The 20,387-nt window shown below is 30.8% G+C and overlaps 1 protein-coding gene and 1 long non-coding RNA gene across 3 annotated transcripts in view; one reads left to right on the forward strand and one right to left on the reverse strand.

Moving 5' to 3' along the window:
• The window catches only part of LOC142326375 (ATP-binding cassette sub-family G member 4-like), a 115,966-nt gene that overhangs the window by 76,075 nt on the left and 19,504 nt on the right, over positions 1–20,387 (forward strand). The window contains exons 6-8 of the mRNA XM_075368832.1: positions 6,165–6,310; positions 15,079–15,317; positions 19,642–19,791. Coding sequence (XP_075224947.1) covers positions 6,165–6,310; positions 15,079–15,317; positions 19,642–19,791 — 535 coding nt within the window. The remainder of the gene's footprint in view (positions 1–6,164; positions 6,311–15,078; positions 15,318–19,641; positions 19,792–20,387) is intronic.
• Positions 9,888–18,533, reverse strand: LOC142326376 (uncharacterized). Of its 2 annotated transcripts, none has more exons than XR_012756766.1 (3): positions 18,014–18,533; positions 14,612–14,890; positions 9,888–10,345 (listed from the first exon to the last, which is right to left on the reverse strand). It is a non-coding gene; the product is annotated as an uncharacterized LOC142326376 (long non-coding RNA). The 2 variants fall into 2 exon arrangements; XR_012756765.1 differs by lacking the exon at positions 9,888–10,345 and adding an exon at positions 10,419–11,327 and having other exon boundaries at positions 18,014–18,532.

A 20,387-nucleotide genomic window follows, 5' to 3' on the forward strand; every position in this document is an offset into this window, starting at 1 on the left:
AAAACCCAAAGACTACCTTGTCAACGATGAAAGGTTCCATCCATAATTAAGGATTTTAAGTATTGTTGTTGCTCTGGCTAGTGGGTACAAAAAGTTGGCTACTAAGCCTTTTGAGATTAGAAAAGCTGTAGTGAAAGAGACTGTTTCCATCTCCATTCTGGTTTCACAGCCAGTGCGGTCTCAGCGGAAAAGTTACAGAGATGTTAAAAGAGAAAAGGGAGGCCAGTCTGTCCCAAAAACAGCCAAAGGTTGTGTTGGTCAACTTCAAGGAATGTATAACTGAGAAAACCAATACAGAGGACCCAATGAGGGACGGATTTCAGGTCATCCTTCATCAGAAGAGGTCGAGCCTGAAAATTCATGATAAAAAGGGCTTAGTTGTCATCGCCGATTACAAAGAGACTATAAAGGTAATCTTTGGCTCCTTCAAGGTCGGTAAAACTGGCATGAAAATCGCCCAAAAAGGAAGAGGTGTCCCAGGGTCATTGTTTATGACATCGATCGGCGATTGTCCGAGGAGGAATTAATGACTTTCAAGAGTGTAAAATACTCAGAAGATTGAAGTGGCATTTAAAGATGAATGTCAGTTATTTAAATTGGGTAGGCGCAAGGCTGAGAACTACCATGGTGTGTTTGAAGTTACTTCTGATCTTTTCAAAAGCTTCATTTCAGAAAGTAGATTGTTCATTGACTTCTCTTCGTGCAAGGTCAAAGAGTATTTAGATGTTCAGTGATGTTTCAAATTCTTCTACCAGTATAGACATAGGGCAAAGTTATGTAAACAGTCTGTGGCAGTGTGTTCTCATTGTGGGAATGAGGGACATAAATGAAATGAGTGTCCCAAAAAGTCAAAAGTTTCGACTTGTGCCAATTGTAATCGTCTTCGGAAGGATTCCGAGAACTCTCAATAGTAAAGACTGTGAGCTGTCTTTATGTACTTGACCTCATTAACATTAAATGGTTAAATTCAGGCAGTTAAATGCACAGGGTGTTTATATAGTTCAAATTGAGCTCTGTGAGTTTGCTCTACATATAGGGTTGGATGTTGTTTTATTGCAGCATCCATAAGTTGTGTCTGGTGAACTGCCAGGTTTCTCTGTTTGGAAGAGTTCTTTTGTAGCTCTGAAAACATAGTGTATCTTCATTCGACAGCTTTCAGATAATCATGTTTTTGTCAGTATGGATGTTCAGAACTTGCATCTATATGCTGCAAGTCCTCCTGAATGTCATCTTCAGATCTGGGATAAACTCCTACAATACTCTGGTACCAGTCCAATCTTTATTGGTGCGATTGTGAATGATAAGTCACTATTGTGAACCCATCGGGTTGGTCTAGTGGTGGGTTGGTCTTCGCAAATCAGCTGATTTGGCAGTCAAGAGTTCCAGCGTTCAAGTCCTAATAAAGGCAGTTACTTTTATACAGATTTGAATACTAGATCGTGGATACTGGTGTTCTTTGATGGTTGGGTTTCAATCAATCACACATCTCAGAAATGGTCGACTTGAGACTGTACAAGATTACATTTCACTTACACTCATACATATCATCCTCATTCATCTTCTGAAGTAATACATGACAGTAATTACCGCAGGCTAAACAGGAAAAGGAAGTCATTATTGTGGCATAGCGGTTTCACTGATGATTGCGCGGTGAATTAATAGAGGGCTTTTTAGCCCAATATGATAGATATACAGGTATTTAATGTACCTGGTATGATAGATGGGCATTGACTGTTTGGTGGAACAAACATCGATGTTACCATTGGTAGGTTTTTATTCCTGCCAATGTTTGTGATTGAAAGGTGGTGGACGACTGCTTAAGCAATCATCAATTGAATGTTTATGAGATTATTGGTGGTTCGAGTGAACGCTACTGATGTAACTTTCCAGTTCTGCGGGAACGTTTTCTGTACAGGCATGCAGACTGGTGAAAATTTGTTAACTTTCTATCGCTCAGACTTTGAGTTTTGGATCGGAGTCTTTGAATTTGGAGGACCTGGCAGATAGTCAGCAGCTTTCATTGATGCTGCTGAGTGTTCGATTCCCCGCAGTTCAGGTCAAGAGAGGCTGGCCTCATGGTGGTGTAGGGAACTGTCAGCTTTGAAACAGGCTGTTTGTCTCTTAACGAGAGCGTCTCAGTGTAAGGGTGATCCTGAGCAGCAGGCAATCCTTGTAGCAGTATATAGAGATTGTAAGTCACAGTACTTTGTGTCTGCAAAGCAATTATCCTATATGCGAAGCCAGTCTGGGCGGATAGGCTAAAATTCAAAAGATATCAGCATATATTGTTGAGGACTCAATGCCTGATATTGTTAACAGTAGTGGTTGGCTACCGCATGATTTCATGGGAAGTGATCTTGGTGATTGCCAGACATGAAACTGATACTGCTTGCATCAGAGAGCAACAGTGTTGTGTTGCCAAGAAGTTATGCGAGTTAATTTCTGCAAAAATCTGTGAAATTGAACATGGTAATGCTTTGTGGCAGACCAGATGGGATGAGGCAGGGAGCGGACGTTATACCCATGGTCTCTTTCCAGATGTTGGTAGTTTACAGGGTGCCTCTTGGGTAAACCTGAATAAGTACATAGTGCAATATCTTTCTGGACACGGCGCTTTTAGGGACAGGCTGCAGAGGTTTGGTCTGATGGACTCTGGAATGTGTGTGCAATGCAGATAGTTGGATGACGTTCATCATGTTTTGTATGAATGCTCCAAGTACAAGTCGGCATTAGATCTTTGTGTTAATTGGCAAAACCAAGCCAAATAGATCTCGGTGGAGATTTTCATAAATTACTTGTCAAAAAAAAAGGATTGCTGAGGGGGTCTAGAGTGCCTAAGCTTGGGCTTTCCCGCTTTCTGTTTTTTTTTGTTACGTTTTTTTTTTTTATGTTTGTTGTTCTCGTATTCTTTATTATTGTGTGCTGAACTCGACCCTTTATCTTTCGGGTAGGTAGTGGATTTTATTTCCTTTTTTGTTATTCATTCTTGTCTGAGACTTAGTTTAGGTGTGTTTTGTTTTCTTTCCTTGAGAGTTTCTAATGATATTAGTACACTGATGGGAATGTCACATGTGGCATTTGCATCAGTGGCATCCTGACTGAGGCAAGAACAAGCCTGAGAAACAAGATTTTGAGGATGACCTCCTGTAAAGTTCATAAGGGCTAGGTATGGAGAGGGCGGCATGGAGACTGAAACTGCCACATGGAGGGCGTCTTCCCCGATGGAGTATTTTGTTCCCATCTTTCAATAGATGATCAGATAATACTGTACTTTGGTCACCATTCTCGTAAAATGTTTATGAAAGGAAAATCTGTGTGCTTTGACTACAAGGTGTGGTGTTTATGTTCTTCACAAAGCTAACTTTTCAACTTTTCTCTTTATCAAAGAAAAGAAACAGAAGTAGATTCTAACCTTGGATTAGGTGTTTCAGTTGTTCAACATTTATTGCACATTGTAGACAATCCTGAAAAGCACAGCATTTACTTTGATAGATGTTTTAGTTCGCATAAATTAAGTTACTAAAGAAGGAAGGCTTTCTTGCAAATGGAACAGTCAATGAAAATAAAATTCAAAACTGCCCTTTAGAAGATTCTTGTTCTTTGTGTAAGGAACCTCACTGGACACACGATTATCAATTTGAAACCAATTCAATTTTATTACAAAATGGAACAACTCTCCCATTACTCTCTCTATTAATTTTCAGTCTCCCTCTAAATAATGTCAAAAGATATTCTAAGGTGAAAAAACTGAAGATTTCATCCAACAGCACGATCTCATCAAGCAATACAATCGCTAAACGAGTGGGGCTGATTCACCGAACAATGGTGTCAGCAACTATCGAATAACAATTAAAAGAAAAAAGTGGTGGTGGGCCTTTGTTTTCAAACTTTCTTGATGTAGCTTCAGTAAATTCATGGAAGCTTTATCAATACATTCACAAACAACAAATTGAGCAACTCAAATTTTGAAAACTTGTAGTTGTCACATTATTATCGTCAAGGAGAATAACACGGAAGAAACTGCTATTTATTCCACAAATGCACAACCCAGTGTTTTCAACTGCAACAACTCAGACTCTCACTTGATAAACATCTGCCTGAAAAAATGTAAATAATAGAAGAATCCACTGCCAAAAAATGTAAAATGTAAAATACAATGGAATTTTTGTGTAATAAGTGTAAGGTTGGACTTCACCCAAGATGTTTCATTCATTACCATAAAAAATAAACTTTATATATTCACTGTACACTGAAATAATGAAAATATATACATTTCATTTATATTTGTTATGTTCCACTTTTGCTGTCGAGTGCTGCTACCTAGCAAGGGCTAGAGCTCTCCGGCAAGCTATGGTCATATGATGATCATACTATGTCCTAAGTCATAATACCGCAAGGAGTGGTCATTATGATGTAGTGACTTCTATTCATTCGGTGCCAGAATCTGACCCAGAGCGGTCATGTTGTATATTCAGTCTGGATGGACGCGCATAATAATGTTCGGATGAACGCTATTTTATTTGTATACTTATATGTTATTAAGATCAATTATATGTTACGTTATAAGTTAGATGTTCAAGAAATTAAATAACAATTTAATAAGCAACAAGGCATTGTTTCAATTCATCACCTATGCATCTATAGTTCATACTCGCTCTAAAACCCACAAAGGTTTATTTTATGGTTTAAGGTTTATTATATTTTATGGTCATCCACATCGCAAGGGATCTAACAATATTGTATCCTAATTTCTGATCTGTTTACTTTTTATTTAGAATCATAAAAATATAATAAAATATTAAGCTAAATCAATTTGTGTTAATTTAAACACCCTTTCCTATTGAAGTTGCATTTTCGCAATATTTCATAAATTGATAAACATACCTGAGGATCAAAAATCATACATACTCGTATGATTCAGAAGCATCTATAAACCTAAGAATCATTTTACGACTAGTGCTTCAGAGCACAGAAAAATATGGGTTAATATTTAGGGTAAATAGTAGTAGAGTACAATTAAAAAAATTATATCGTCCAGAGTCCTGAACAAGACATAAAACTCTACATCAGAGGCAGTTCCTCCAATCATCTTGATAGTTTCTACTTTCTACTTACTTTATTCCTTCTTCTTTACATAATTTCAAACTGGACCAGCTCAAAAAATCTTAGATCTAATAAAATATAATTAAATTTTTAATTTTCCTTATTAACTGACTATACTTTGAATTTCTCATCCAAGAGCTTTATCAGCGACCACATCAAATACTTGATTTTTCTGTATTAAAAACACAAAATTTAAAAAATTTTAAATAGAGAAATCTATATAACAATGTATACTATGAAAACACTGCCAGAACATACAAAAATTTATTCAATGTTATAACGTACATTTTTTAATTTATTACCTAATTCTGCTGCTAGGTTACATTTTAATATACTACCGATGTAAATAAGGTGATACCTATGGAAATAAAATTTACCCTAAAACTACATGCTTTGTTATGTTAAAATAACCTGAGTATTGTTCAATTTTAGATCTGTGAACATTGATTTCACAAAAAGAAAATCACCTAAAAAATTATCTTTATGTCAACCTGCAACTATGCTGCTGTTAAGTGTTATATGATTATAAGACTTAAGTGGAAGTACTTTATTGAATCAAATAAAATATTTCTTTCTTATATCTGAGATATATTCCCAGACTTAGTTTCAACCGATTCAGTAGTAATTAGGTTGTATATATCAATAAAACACTGAAAGTTTCTAGTAAAACAAACTTTGGTTGATTTATTGTTAGGACTCCTTTGCTTTGATTAATTTTTAAAGTACAGATTTATATCAGATTACTATTGTGAATGTGGTAAGAATGTATGGTAAAATTTTAGAAATTTTCAATAAAATTTTGTTATTTCTTATATGGCATTAGTGCTTAATTATTTTGCTACAATATATAATCATCTTACAAAAGGAAAACATTTTACTGTTCTTGGAGGTAACTTAAATTACTATTTAAATGTCATATTAATGTTCATTTTTAAATAATTAGTAAGTTTTGTCATTGGAAATAAGACAAATAATTGTTTTTAGAATTGTTTATAACATAATGTAATTTAATCAGTTCAAGAATGGAAAATTTATCTCAAAATAAAATTTTTTCTTTCTAGATTGATGAAATTTTAGAAACGTTGGGATTAACAGATTGTATGCATACTCGTTGTTGTCATCTTTCCGGTGGCCAAAAGAAGAGAGTTTCGATCGCTTTAGAACTTGTGAATAACCCTCCAGTAATGTTCCTTGATGAACCGACTAGGTGTGTATTTTGAATTTTACATATTTGCTTTAAAGTTAGTATTTCTGTTAATTTGTCATTAAATGGAAAGAAATCAATATGATTCAAAGTTAATTCTATATTTATATAATGATATGTTATAATTTATGGATGAATATATGAAATATAAACACACTAAATTATATTGAAGGTGAGAAACTGGAACATAATGGAATACAAATATGTCAGGGATATGTTATCGCCCTCCTTAGAGACTGCAAAGACTAGACATTTACATTTTGCCAAAACGAGGTGGTTTTTAGGATGGTGGTTGTGTGTTTTATCATGACTGGTACTCATGATTATTTAATGGACATAAGGTAGGATTGTGTTCCAATCCTAGTTTATAGATCTTTTTGAGATGCAAGGAGGGTCGTGTCTGCTGGGTGTTGCATAATTGCATCATTTCAGTCCAATCTCTGAAAGCTATAACAGTGTACTAAGACTGAGGTTGGTCTAGCAGGATTGTGCCTGGGGTTCCTAGTTCTGGCTGTTTATACATTCTTTATATGATGGCTGATGGCTAATAATTGCTACAGTTTGGTGGATTGGTTAGGTAAACTAGAAAAAAATTCTTGTCTTCAAGTGTAGGTTGGACAAGTCTTCCTGTTTCTTAGGTTGTTTTTTTCTGTGGGAAAAAGTATGAACTGTTCAGATATGAAATTAATAAAAAAGCAACAAAAATGAATTGAATAAATGTGTAAGAAAACATAATACACTAAAATTTTCAGAATTTCATTATTTACAGGTAACATTAATAATAAAGTTGAAAAGACATCAAAGGAGACTGGTATAAACTTCATACCAATTTTGGAAAATCTATGAATATTATAGAATGTAAGGGTTCACTCTGAAATTTTTCCAGAAAAATTTATAAAGTCAGGAAGGCTAAACCGACAAAAATTAAGTAATTTTAGGATTTTATGATTCGTAAACCATAACTCTTTTTGATTATGAGCATCATAAAAAACATTCACGATGCATACATCAAAAATACAAGTTGTTTAAGTTAATTTTAAAGTAGAAGTTTTAAGTGATAAAACTATAAAGGAAGAACTGCAAAAATAGGATTAGGTGAATCAAATACCTAACCCAAGATATGTGATATAATAAATATTTTGTACTGAAGAGAAATCATACTGTAAAAAGGAAAGGAAAATACCAACAAATCAGAATTGAGAATGACTGATAAAATAAAATCATGTACACTAGTGAAAGAAAATTTAAACAATTTTCTAAATAAACTAAATTTAATGTTACTTTGAATAAAGAACTTAAGTTCCATTATTCTGATATATTTTTACATTTTCAAAAATTAAATATGTACTTAAGGATTTTATTTTTTATGATATTACCAAAGTGCTTTCAATGAAGTGAGCTATCATACACGAAGGTAAATAATCGATTTTATATTCCTATGATCTGTTATAGTGAAATTTAAATATTTTTGATACTAAACACTCATTGCTATATCTATAGTAAGCGCAATTTTTCTTGAAATATAAACCTCCAAAATACAATAATTAGACAAGTTAAAATATCCTATTAATTTCCAATAACTAGTTTCACAGTATCCCACATCCTCTTTTGGTATATTAATTCTTAATTGTTTTTATTTTTTGTTATCTTTTATGATCGCACAGGATCACTTTAGTCAGTCCATTATCAAAGTCTCCTTGATGGTACTGTTTGGGCATTGCCGTCCTCCCAGTATATTTTCATACGTTCTGATCTTTGTACCCTTTCTAGTGTTCAAAATGTTCGTGTTCTGAGTTTTTCTCTTGTGAGTGTGTTTGTTACTGTTTAATTTTATCTTATCTGCAGTATCTTCTGGTGTTAGGCCAATTTCCTTCAGATCCTCTTATTTCTCTGATCCACCTGCATCCTGTTTTGTTGTTTTTCAAGTCGAGATTGTACTTTACTAGTTCTTTTAAGAAGTTATGAATCTTGCATCCTCTTGATATGTTCAAAGAATCCTAGTCTCCTCTTGCGCACGGTATCAGTAATGGGATCTTAACTCTTTGTACATGACTGTCAGGCACGATCCACCACTACCCATTTTTTTGGTACTTTTTATTAATCCATGTTCTTCAAATTCTTTTGATTTTCTGGAGTCTGTCTGTCTTTGATTACTCATCCAGGTAGAAGAGTGTTTCTGCTGCATAAGCAGCTTTTGGTTTTATAACTATGTTGTAGTGTCTTATTTTTGCATTTATTGACAGGCAATTTTTACTGTAAGTGTACCAGGTTAATTTTTCAGCTTTAGCTAGTTTGTTTCTTATTTGGATCAAGGTTTTTTTCATTTAGGTAGTTTGTTATTATTTCTCTCTGTTATTATTTAAATTGGGTTATTATTTTGATTTTATTACTGTTTACTTCTTTTAATCGTGTTGGTTTTTGAGGATAATTTCAGTTTTTTCGAATGACATTTTGGGGCCAACTTTATTTGCAATGTTTTGAAGTTCTAATATCTGTGATTTAGCTTTGTTGATGTCGTTTGCTAACAATGCCAAGTCATAGGCAAACCAAGACTGTTTGTTTTGATTTTTCTGCCTATTTTTACTTTTAGGGGGCATTTTTTAAACCAATCCCTCATTACCATTTCTAGAGAACAGTTAAATAATATCAGTGAGAACCCATTGCCTTGGTGTAGTCCTGTTTTTATCTCAAATGGTTTTGAGAGCTTGCCTCTGAACTTCACCTTCAACTTAGTTTATGAGAGTCAGTATAAAGTTCATTAATTTGGTATGTAGTCCAAGGTATCTTAGAATTTTTAGTAGGGATTTTCTGTGGTTGCAGTCATAAGCTTTCTTGAAATCTACAAATGTTATCACCATGTCTGTTTCTTTGGTTCAGCCAGTGGAGTATTCCTTAAAAGATCTTTCATGATTGACAATCAAGGGGTCACCTGTGGTGGGACTAGCTCCCGAGTTACAACTCTAGATGCAATTAATGAGGTGTGATTTGATGATAAATCTATGAAGTTTGTTTAGATTCAGTTCACCAGACAAACTTCTACTTGTTTCGGATATATCCAGGCACACCACGTGGAAGCTCAATCCAACATTTGTTAAAGTGGACATTTTGGAGAAAAGTTACAAAGTCTGATTCTAAACATTACACCCAATATTATATCTATTATATTAATCCAAATTATTTTAACTTTTTGTCATTTTATTTGAAATTATCTAATACGTTTGAATATATTAATTTGAATATCTTGTATCATGTATCTTTTAATTTCTTTGTTTATCTTTATTTGAATATGTTTTAATGTAATAGATATAGAATTTAATACCAACTATAGATGCAGGATACTATAAAAACTAGTTGGAATTGGAAATTAATATGGTAATATTAATATTTAATTGCTGTGTTTTGGTGTTATTTCATATAATATTAAATTATATTAACACAGTGGACAATATGTCAAATTATTTGCATATTCAAAAATATATATATATATATAATTTTTTACATATTTAGTTATATACTTATTTTCTTGTATACGTTTCTCAATTACAATTGCATGATATGATTACACTGATATACATAATTTTTGTTTCCTAACATGTGATAATCTGTTTTTTTATGCTGAAAATGAATATGAACTCACAATCTTTCTATCACCCACCATTTTTGAAAAATTTTTAAATTTTAAAAGATTTTTCATTTTTCAACATACAGTTAGCATTTTAAGCTCCTATATTATATTTTGTTAGCTTATTTTTTATTGTTTAATTTTTTTAACATAATTTGTAAGCTCTAAATAAACAATACTAGACAAAAAATTAAATCATATCATAGTCACATATTACTGAAGAGTGAGCCTTCATGGACAAGATTAATCAGGTCTGAACAGGTCAAAATACGTAGCTGAAAACACAGCTGTGGTGTTTGTATTAAGCACTGGATTTAGGAATGAGTTAATTTTGTTCAGTCTTACTGCTGTCTTAAATTTATTAACAGTGCAGTGCAATGATGTGGATGCCTTTTGTTATGTATGTGGTGAGTTTACTGTAAAATCAAACAGAAGAAACAATACACTTGTTGGGTAAAATTACAAAATAAAATGACACACAGCTCATATTTGCCAAAAGAAATTGGACTTTAATTAGAAAGAGAACAACTTTTTCTTAAATCATAACCTTAAAAAATTAAATGAAATTACAAAATAAACTTAACTTAATCCTAAACAGAACTTATACAAGAAATATCAGCTGAATCAACATATGAATTATAATATTAAATGAGAAATACATAAATATACATTTTTCAGATAAATGTTTTGAGAATATACAATTTAACAAAGCCTGAAAACAAAACAAATTAAAAATACCTTTTTTTTTACAAATATATACTTAAAACATAGTGTAACTGGAAAGCTGTCGCATTACTGACATATTCTGTAATAATGAAAATTAGCAAAGAACAAATGTCATTAACTTAGGAAAATAAACTACAGTAATTCTTATCATTGGCACTGGCATTTTCTGAATTATGAACATCATCATACTTAGCATTAAATAATTAAAACATGTAATTCTAGTTAGTTGTAGAAAAAAGGCCAGGATAATATTCCAGTATAAAAAAGAGTTAATTACAATATAATCAAATTGTGCTAAGTAATCATATAAAAAGAGTTCATTTAGTACGCAAGCTTTCTTGAAAATATTAAGTTTCTTAGCCATTCTCATGTTAATGACTTCTTTTTTCTAATTTGTAAAAATAATATAATACTTGATTGAGCAAAACAATATTTAACATTGATTAAAATTATTAACAACAGCAAGAAGCTAAAATATTGAAATTATGTGAAATATAAGAAGTTTGAATAGCAAATTTTAGTACTTAAAATAAATAAAGAAATAAAATTATAAATAATTGTTATCAAATGACTATAACTGTCTCATTAAAATTGTTATTTTCCAAATTAAGTCAAGAGGTTGTGCAGTTACAAGAGTCAATGGAGTACAATAGAAAACATTCTTGAAAGTTGCTAAAATGTATATAAAATGTTATTAATCAACACATTCATGTTCATTAATGTTTGTGACATACATATTTTTATAATTCTGAAGTGGTATTTAATTACAAGTAGATTTGATAATAACAATAGTTGGCAATAATAGCAGATAAAATATGCTACACATGAAAAATACTAACATAACCTTTATCTAAGCCAACTTGCATGACTATACTTGAGTGAAAAAATGGTTTTTAAACCAATCTTGAATTTTAAATTCATAAAGTACAATTAGTTGCGTATTTCACTAATTTTACTAAAAACATATCTGTATAATATAAATTAATAATCTGAATTTGCCTTAATTACACATAAATACAAACAGTTTATCCTTGGCGTAGTCTTCAATGGCGTATCAAAAAAATACAGAGGTAAAACTTTGTTTAGAAATTGAGTAATACGGAGCGTCTCAGATTTGTAGTAATGAGTTTGGAGAGAATTCTGCATCGATAAAATTGGCTGGTTTGTAGCAACTGAACCACTTTCAATACTAGACGATATCTACTGAATTTGAAAATTAACTTAACAAAGAAACAAGGCAAAACAAAACATAGAAATCGGTGAAATCACGAAACACTGACGAGTAGAACAAGAAGAATATGGCAACAGAGAATTACCAACGTTTATGAAGGCACGAAGATGATGAGAGTATTAACACATTAAGCGAGAGAACCGCAATCTGGTCCTCCGGGCCGGAGGACCAGCCCGTGCATCCAAACAACATGAAGATCTGAACTAGAATGAACAAAGCTGCGTGGTGAGAAGTAGGGGAAGCGAACAAGGCAATGGACAGAAGAGAGTGTGTGTTGACAACAAGAGTAGTGTTTAAGTGTTAGTATGAGAACGATTAGGGAAAACGTGTGGAATTTGGGAACGATGACAAAACAAAAATAATTCACAAGTAGTACAACAATTCACAGTACGCACAAGTAGAAGAATGACATCATAGCACACAAAGAGAATTAGACTTCTAGGAACTATGACAATATTAAAATTGGTGAGAACAAAAAACACTTAAGACTAATTTGGCTAAATAAATGAGTGAAGAAATATGCTGACACTATTTAAGATGACGCAACAGTCAATCAAGCTGGAGCCGAGAGAAATTGATAACGAAAACAACAAACCAACAACCTATTTTAAAAGTACACATAAGATAAGCCTTACAAAAATGCAAAATAAATTTACCAAGCCTGTAATAACTACAAGACTCAACCATAATCTCGAATTTATTGGAATAAAACTACTTTACGCATTGGCGTAAACAACACTTTTAATTAAAAAGACATATCACTTGTACTTTCAGTGTAAATTGGTGATCAGGAAAAGACATGGGCTCCTCATATAGCATTCATTAATTGTTCTGTATATTTAAGATGATGGCTGAAAGGTACATGGAAGGCTTTGCCATTTGGTGTACCTATGGTTTGGCGTGAACCAAAGGATCATGTAACCAATTGTTACTTTTTTTAACAAGTGTGTTTGTAATATCTAAACAATCTGTAAAATATCCTTCATTGCAATCTGCAAACAGGTCTGAACTTCACAGTGAAATTATTCCAGTTCCTGAGCCACCTGTGAATGTATGTTTCGAAAGCAAGGATGAAGAATCATGCAGTACTGAAGAAGACAGAATGATTTTGATTTTGAATTATCTTCTAATAAGCCATATCTTATATCACAAGGTAAATTAAATTCTAACTTGGTTAGGAATTTAAATTTATGAAAAATCAAGCTGAATTGTTAATCAAGAATTGTTGATCAAGACTGCAAGGTTGGAATTTACTTAAAAAAAAATAAAATTGCAGGATTTCAAAGTCTACAAAAAGAACTTTCTCAGTATTTCATTAATGAAAATAATTTGGTTTACTGCACGAATATTGATGACCTTAGGTTGCACTTAGGACAAGTTCATAAACCTGAGGACTTGCGCCTTTTCATAGATTCATCCAAGTATATTTTAAAAGTGGTTCTATTACACAACATTAACAAATATCCTTTGATGCCAGTCGCTTATGGTATTAATTTGAAAGAGAATATGATGTGATGAAAGACATTCTTGAAAAAATAAATTATAAAAAACATAGCTGGAACATATATGGTGATTTGAAAGTTATAGCTACCTATTTTGTTAGGCATGCAGTTAGGCTATACTAAGTACATGTGTTTTTTTTTGCAAATGGGACAGTCAAGCTAGGGATAAAAATTATGTTACCAAAGAGTGGAAGAAAGGAGACAACTTAATACCAGATGGGACAAATATTATTTATGAGCCCTTAGTTGAACCCAAAAAAATATGTTTACCCCCTCTCAATATCAAGCTAGGACTAATGAAAAATGTTGTAAAAGCAATTAAGAAAGACAGTCCCCGATTTTTGTATATCAAGCAGAAATTTGTGAATGTAAGTGAAGGAAAAATTAAAGAAGGAATATTTGTTGGTCCTCAAATAAAAGAATTGGTCAAAGATGATATATTTAACTCAAGGTTAAATAATGTTGAAAGGTGCATGTTGAGCTTCATTTAAAGACGTTTGCAAAAACTTTCTTGCCAAACAGAAATCTGACAATTACCATGATATTGTTAATCAACTTCTTACTTCATACAGAGGTATGGGATGTAATATGTCTTTGAAATACATTTCCTCCACTCAACCTTGGAGACGTAAGTGACAAACACTGTGAATGTTTCCATAAAGACGATTCGGTGATGGAAACCCTCAGCATAAAGGGAAATGGATTACTAACATGCTAGCCGATTACTGTAGAACATTAATTTGGGATAGACCTTAGGCTACTTATAAAAGAAAAGCATCAGTGAAATTATTCTAACACAGGCATGGCCATGCATTTTAATTAACCATACATCTCAGGAATGGTCGAACTGAAACTGTACAAGACTACACTTCATTTACACTTATACATATCATCCTCTGAAGTATTATCTAAACGGTAGTTACCAGAGGCTAAACAGGAAAAAGAAAGAAAGAAAGGTATGGCCATGCAAAATTATACATTTTATAGATTTTAACTATATTTTCCCTTAATTTTTTTTTAAACTTTATTTATTTAAAACTAAGGGTGAAATAAAAATTGTACTTACAGGTCTGTAATGTATACAAAAAAGAATTCAAGAAATTGTATCATACTTAGAAAAATTTTTTTTTTTTGTCTATAAGTGTTAATACAATATTATATTTACATACAGTAAAATAAATTTCTTTAATGGAAAAAACCAAATATAGTACATTTTTACTTACATCCAAAAATTGTCAACTGCTATCACACTCTTCACCAATGTCAGTCACTGCAAATGAGATTGCAATTTTTCATTTAAATTTACCATTTTGTGAAATTTTTACCGCTAATCACTTTGGAAAAGAGTATCATCATACTATTTTTATTACTAAGTTTGTTTTGAGTGACTTTTTTTTAATATTCCACAGTATGTTTGATTTTCATGTTCTACGTGAGCATCTCTTGTTCATGTAATAAATTAAAATCTCACTATTCTGAAGCTCTAAACAAGTAAATAAGATCTGTAAAACAAAAAAATCAAGAATAATTTTATAATCTTAAAATTACAGTACCATATGTTAAAAAAGGTAACAAACATATGTACTTAATTTTTTTAGTAATATTTTTATATTAAAATAAACTAATATTATTATTTATAAATTTATTGTATTATATTTAAAAAATAAATTTTAGATTGTTTGTATTTCAGCGGTTTAGATAGTTCATCATGTTTTCAATGTTTAACTCTATTAAAGTCGCTGTCACATGGCGGTCGCACAATTATTTGTACAATTCATCAGCCAAGTGCTAGATTATTTGAAATGTTTGACCAAATATATACATTGTCTAGTGGACAATGCATTTACCAAGGACCAGTGCACTGTTTAGTACCATTTCTTGGATCTCTTGGACTTCAATGTCCTAGTTTTCATAATCCTGCAGACTTCAGTAAGTTTTTATTTTTTTATTTGTTGTAGTAGTAAGGTTTTCTTGAAGTTTTGTTTGACATATATGTACTTACTGTTCTTATTGACTACCATTATTTATTTTTTATGAATTTTAAGATGAAAACATCAATTTATATTTATAGAGCCTAATTAATGTTAAAACATTTTACAGAAAAAAATAAAGATTTTAATAAATGTTATTTAAAAAATATATAAAGGTACTGAGTACGTTCAAATAAAGAATATAGAGTTTTATGTACTCATGAAAAATAACTGATATAAATGAAAATACAATCCACAATTTAACTTTAGTTTATAAAACTACTTTGTGAAACAGTGTGATTAAATCATTTAGCTCAAACAGAGATTTTTTTAGCCACCAGACCACCACCATTAGGTATTGCTTAAGAAGCCCAAATAAAGTTACATAAAAATGTCTATTTTTTCTGTACCAAAACTAAATTTAAATAAAATTATAACAATCCATTTACATATGTAAATTTATATATATCTTCTTACAGGTTGTGTCATAAAGAGCACCCTGGTTTAAAATATTTTGCCAAATTCATCTCACCTCCCAGAAAAACTGGGTGACAAAAATTTTAGAAAAAAGTTACACATATGTTATTTTGCGTATTCTATGTTATTAAATATACTTGTCTTGCAGAATATGTGCTAGAATACTCAATAATTAACCTTTACATTAATCCATAAAAAAATACCAAATAGGTGTAATATAAGAACACTTGTTCTTTAACACATAATATAAGAACACATCTTTGACATGTTTAGCTTTACTTACTTATTAAATCTTTCTAATCCTTCATAGTGAATAAGTATGATCTATAAGAGTTCTGGGATGGAAAATAGTTTTTTTTTATAAATATCTAAAAAATTATTGATTTTACAAAGATGTTATCTATTAGAACTTCTTCAAAGATTATAAAATTCCCTGAAATTGGCTTTTTGGGTCCTTAATGATAAAAAATTATCAATTTTTGACACATTAAGCTTTTTTGTATTTTTAACCTTTTATGAAAGACTTTTTTTCAAGTCTTCAATAATAATTTTATCACTAAATATCTAATTAATTAGAAGTTTTAGAAAAATTATTTTCCTACAGATTGTGACCTCATTCTTTGTAACACCTTCAAAGTTGGTTGAGATAAGGACAAAATTTGAAGAAACAAATAATCTCTGAAAAGATATGTTTTCTGTGGTTAACACCTCAGTTATGTAAGTTTAGAAAAAAAATCCATATGGTGTTCATTCATTTTTAAATAAGGAATAAGATTATGCTTTTTTTAAATATATTAATATGTGTATTACTTATATAGTGTAAAATTAAGAATCATGAAAATATAATTAATAATTTTTTTACAGATTACATTTGACTCATCTATTTAGGCAATTGCAATACTGCCAATGTGAGAGTTGTTATGTATGTTTGATATTGCTGTGAACAACAATTTAATATTAAAATTTAATTGTACAGCTTTTTCTATGTACAGTTTTTGTACATATTCTTTTTATATTTGTATAACAATACTAGAATTTTTTGTTAAATTTAGATGCATAATGGAAAATTCTTTAGGCATTTAATACTTTAAATTCAGAGAACAGTGACCATAATGAAGTAATGTAATGTAATGTGAAATCAGTTTCTTTTTATAAAATATGAGCACTATTTTTTAGTACAAAGGATAAAATTATTGTCTAGATAATAAGTTATAACATATTCTGAAAGGAAAGTCTCTCTTCTGTCAAAGTTTATATTAAGTTGTTCATAAATACTTCTATCAATGTAAAATTATCCTTTTATAAGTGACAAAAATAAGTGTAGAAACTCTATTTTTAAGGGCAACAGTGTGTAAAAATTCAAACAGTTAATTTCAACATACAGAATTCAAAGGAAACCCAAATTAATGAAAATTTTAATGAATTTTTCGTCCCAAAGTTGGCATAACTATATTCATTAACATTTCTAGGCTTCTCGGCACATGGTGGTCCATCTGAACTGGGCAATTTAGACTGGTTTAAAAAAATTTATATTTGTAATATTTCGTTACATGAGTTTTATCACCCGAAAGAAAAAACTATGCAGATTTGTTCTATGTAAAAAAAAAGGCAAATATGAGTTCCCAGAGTTTGTAATGTTGAAATTTCCCTTTCAAACACAGAAAAAAATAGGTTCACTTACTATTTTTTTAATTATTATATGTATTTTAAGTTATTTATACCGCATATAACACATTTTTAGAAACATACTCTTTCGATACAATATAAATTCATTTAGATATCACTTTGGAGTGAATGGTTATAACACTTGAAAAAAACGTTTTTTTAGTAAAATATAGCACAAAACCAGAGTCTGTCTGATGTTTTACTTCCACTGAATACTAGTTTTACACTTTAATTATTTACACTTGAGAACTAGGTATAGATAGGAACATTATTATTCTTAAAAAACTATTTTATAATAAAAAATAAATAATAATTATAAGAGTTGTCACAATGTTACGAAAGTGTAATTGAGAGTGTAATATTGCCGATAACAGAAGATGAAGTTGAAAGTAAGCCTAAAGCTAATTTGGTACAAATAAGAATTCTCAGCAGAAATGGAATTTCAGAAGAAAAACCAAAAATAATAGCACTATTAAGCCTAGAAGTAGAATCGTTAGAAATAATATCACTTACCAAAGGTTCAGTTACAGAAACAACTTTTTTTATTTTTGAATGCCGGTGGTCATAATTATCATTCGATGAATAAAAATCATGATAATAAAAAAAAGATCTTTGTACGTCAGGTCCCTATCATCACCATCTAGTTTCCCTACATTAATCAGTTATGTACAACAAACACAATCTCAATTTATTCATCAGAATTAAAATTTTCTCCATCGCTATCATCCAAGATATTGTACAATTCAACTAATTTAGGTTCATAAATAATACTCATTATGTTAATTTTTAAACAATAACAACAAAAATAATTTTGTCAATAGAATAAATACAGAAAATAAATCAACACACACGGCACGTATACATACTTGCGCCACAAATATCATTTCACTGAAACTAACGCTTCCAAAATTATCCAATAGATAGCGAAAACAACTTCATATATGAATTCAGTAAGAAACACTGAATATCTACAATCAACAAAAGATGACCTGGAATCGTCTTAAAAACAAGGACGACATATACTTGTCCATCGTTCAACTGAGCGATTTTGGTCGGACGATATACTCATCAATCGTATACAATGTGTTATTAATGATACGCATTGCATTCAGCCATGCAAGAGAATTCATAATTGAATTTTTTTCACTTTTTGAGTTTAGTGCATTGTTAGACATCAGAATTAAGCCAAGCTCAATCAAATGCATATCTCTTCAGTGATTTAGATTCTAGTTGGCAGTAGAAGATTTGGCTTTACCAGATAAGCAATTCTGCAGTTCTTCGGGTTATTTTTAGACAACCACATGATGGTAAGTAGAGTTAAGGGATAATATTTATAGGTTCATTAAGGGTCCCTCGAATGATTTGGAATGAAATATTAGTAAATGTAAAAGGGGATGATTAACAACTCACAAAGGAATTACCTTTGATTAAGGTTGATCATACTGATTATATAGGGATTATCAAATTAAGTACATAATAACTTTTATTATTTTTTAAGAAGACAATTCTTAACCAATTTCTCTTGTACCTCAGGTGCATTAAATATACTTCAGCCAATGAAATATTAAAACAGATTATGTAAAGCAATGAATTGATGAAATGTTGTTTATTTAAAAATATAAAACTTTTAACTACCAAAACAAATTTTATAATATAATACAATCATGACTGATTGGTACCAGTAAGTTTGACGTATTGTTTACATCAAAATTTCTTCAGTCATATTCAGTGACTATTATTTGAAAAAAGTTATTAACTCGCTGATGAGCTATTTTTTTAACACATGTAATTTTTGTCCAGTACAAGTCACGATGTCTGGTATTTGTAATGACATGATACAAAGGCTTTATATATATAAAGATCCCTTTTATTAACACTTCATAAATAAAAAAGTAAAAATATAAAAAAATAATGCTTATCCATCAGAGCAAAAAAGCCATTGCGAAATAGATTGGTGATGATAGGGACTTTAGTATAAAATCTGATTGCCTTAACTTTCAATGTACCTGTGTATTCCAAATTTTCACTAATATTAACAGAATTTCATCTAATTTCATAAAAAGTGGCATTGTACTTTTGTTATAGTTCTTTAAAATTACATTGGATATTGCATTTATTTATTTTTTTTGTTATTCTTTTAGTGATGGAAGTGGCAAGTGGTGAACATGGGTGTGTTCAAACGACACTTGCTGCTGCTGTAACAAATTCACCGATTTTAAAAGCTGGAGTAATCAACAATGATGGACCAATAAACAACTCAGTAAATATTCCAAATGGAATTTGCAACTCAGGTTTGAAGATTTTCTTCACTTTATATTAATTACACTTTTTTAAATCATTGTTTCTTTTCAGTTAATTATTTTTAAAATTGTTTAAAGCCAGAATATTTAATGAATTTGAAAAAAGTGCTAAATTTAATGGTTCAATGAAGGATAATAACAACTGTAAATACTTATAAGCAAAATTTGTTTAGATTATTATTGGTGTTCCTTGTAGATTGCACTTCATTGATTAACACTGTTTTAGAGGAACATTTTCTAGTCTGAAATCAGAGATCATTATTTGTATTTATTAATCTATTAAAATGAAAGAGCACACAATTAATGACTCATTTAAGAACATTTATAATGCTAGTTTCAATCTGTTCTAACTTTTACTTCACAATTTCCTTGCTATTTGTAGTAATACGATGTGTTGCCTTTGACCTTTTTTTAGTTGTTCATGAAATGGCTTTAAATGATTGTATATCCTACATCCTCATAATTAAATGAATTTTATACTTATTTGATTTAATAAGTTACTTTTGTTTTGGACCTTTTTAACCACTCAGGGGCAAACGGTAATCACCTAGAAGACGCTGCCTCAGTCGGCCCTGAGTGACGTGGCT

This window comes from Lycorma delicatula, chromosome 6, assembly GCF_047948215.1.
Source record: "Lycorma delicatula isolate Av1 chromosome 6, ASM4794821v1, whole genome shotgun sequence".
Lineage (NCBI taxonomy): Eukaryota > Metazoa > Arthropoda > Insecta > Hemiptera > Fulgoridae > Lycorma > Lycorma delicatula.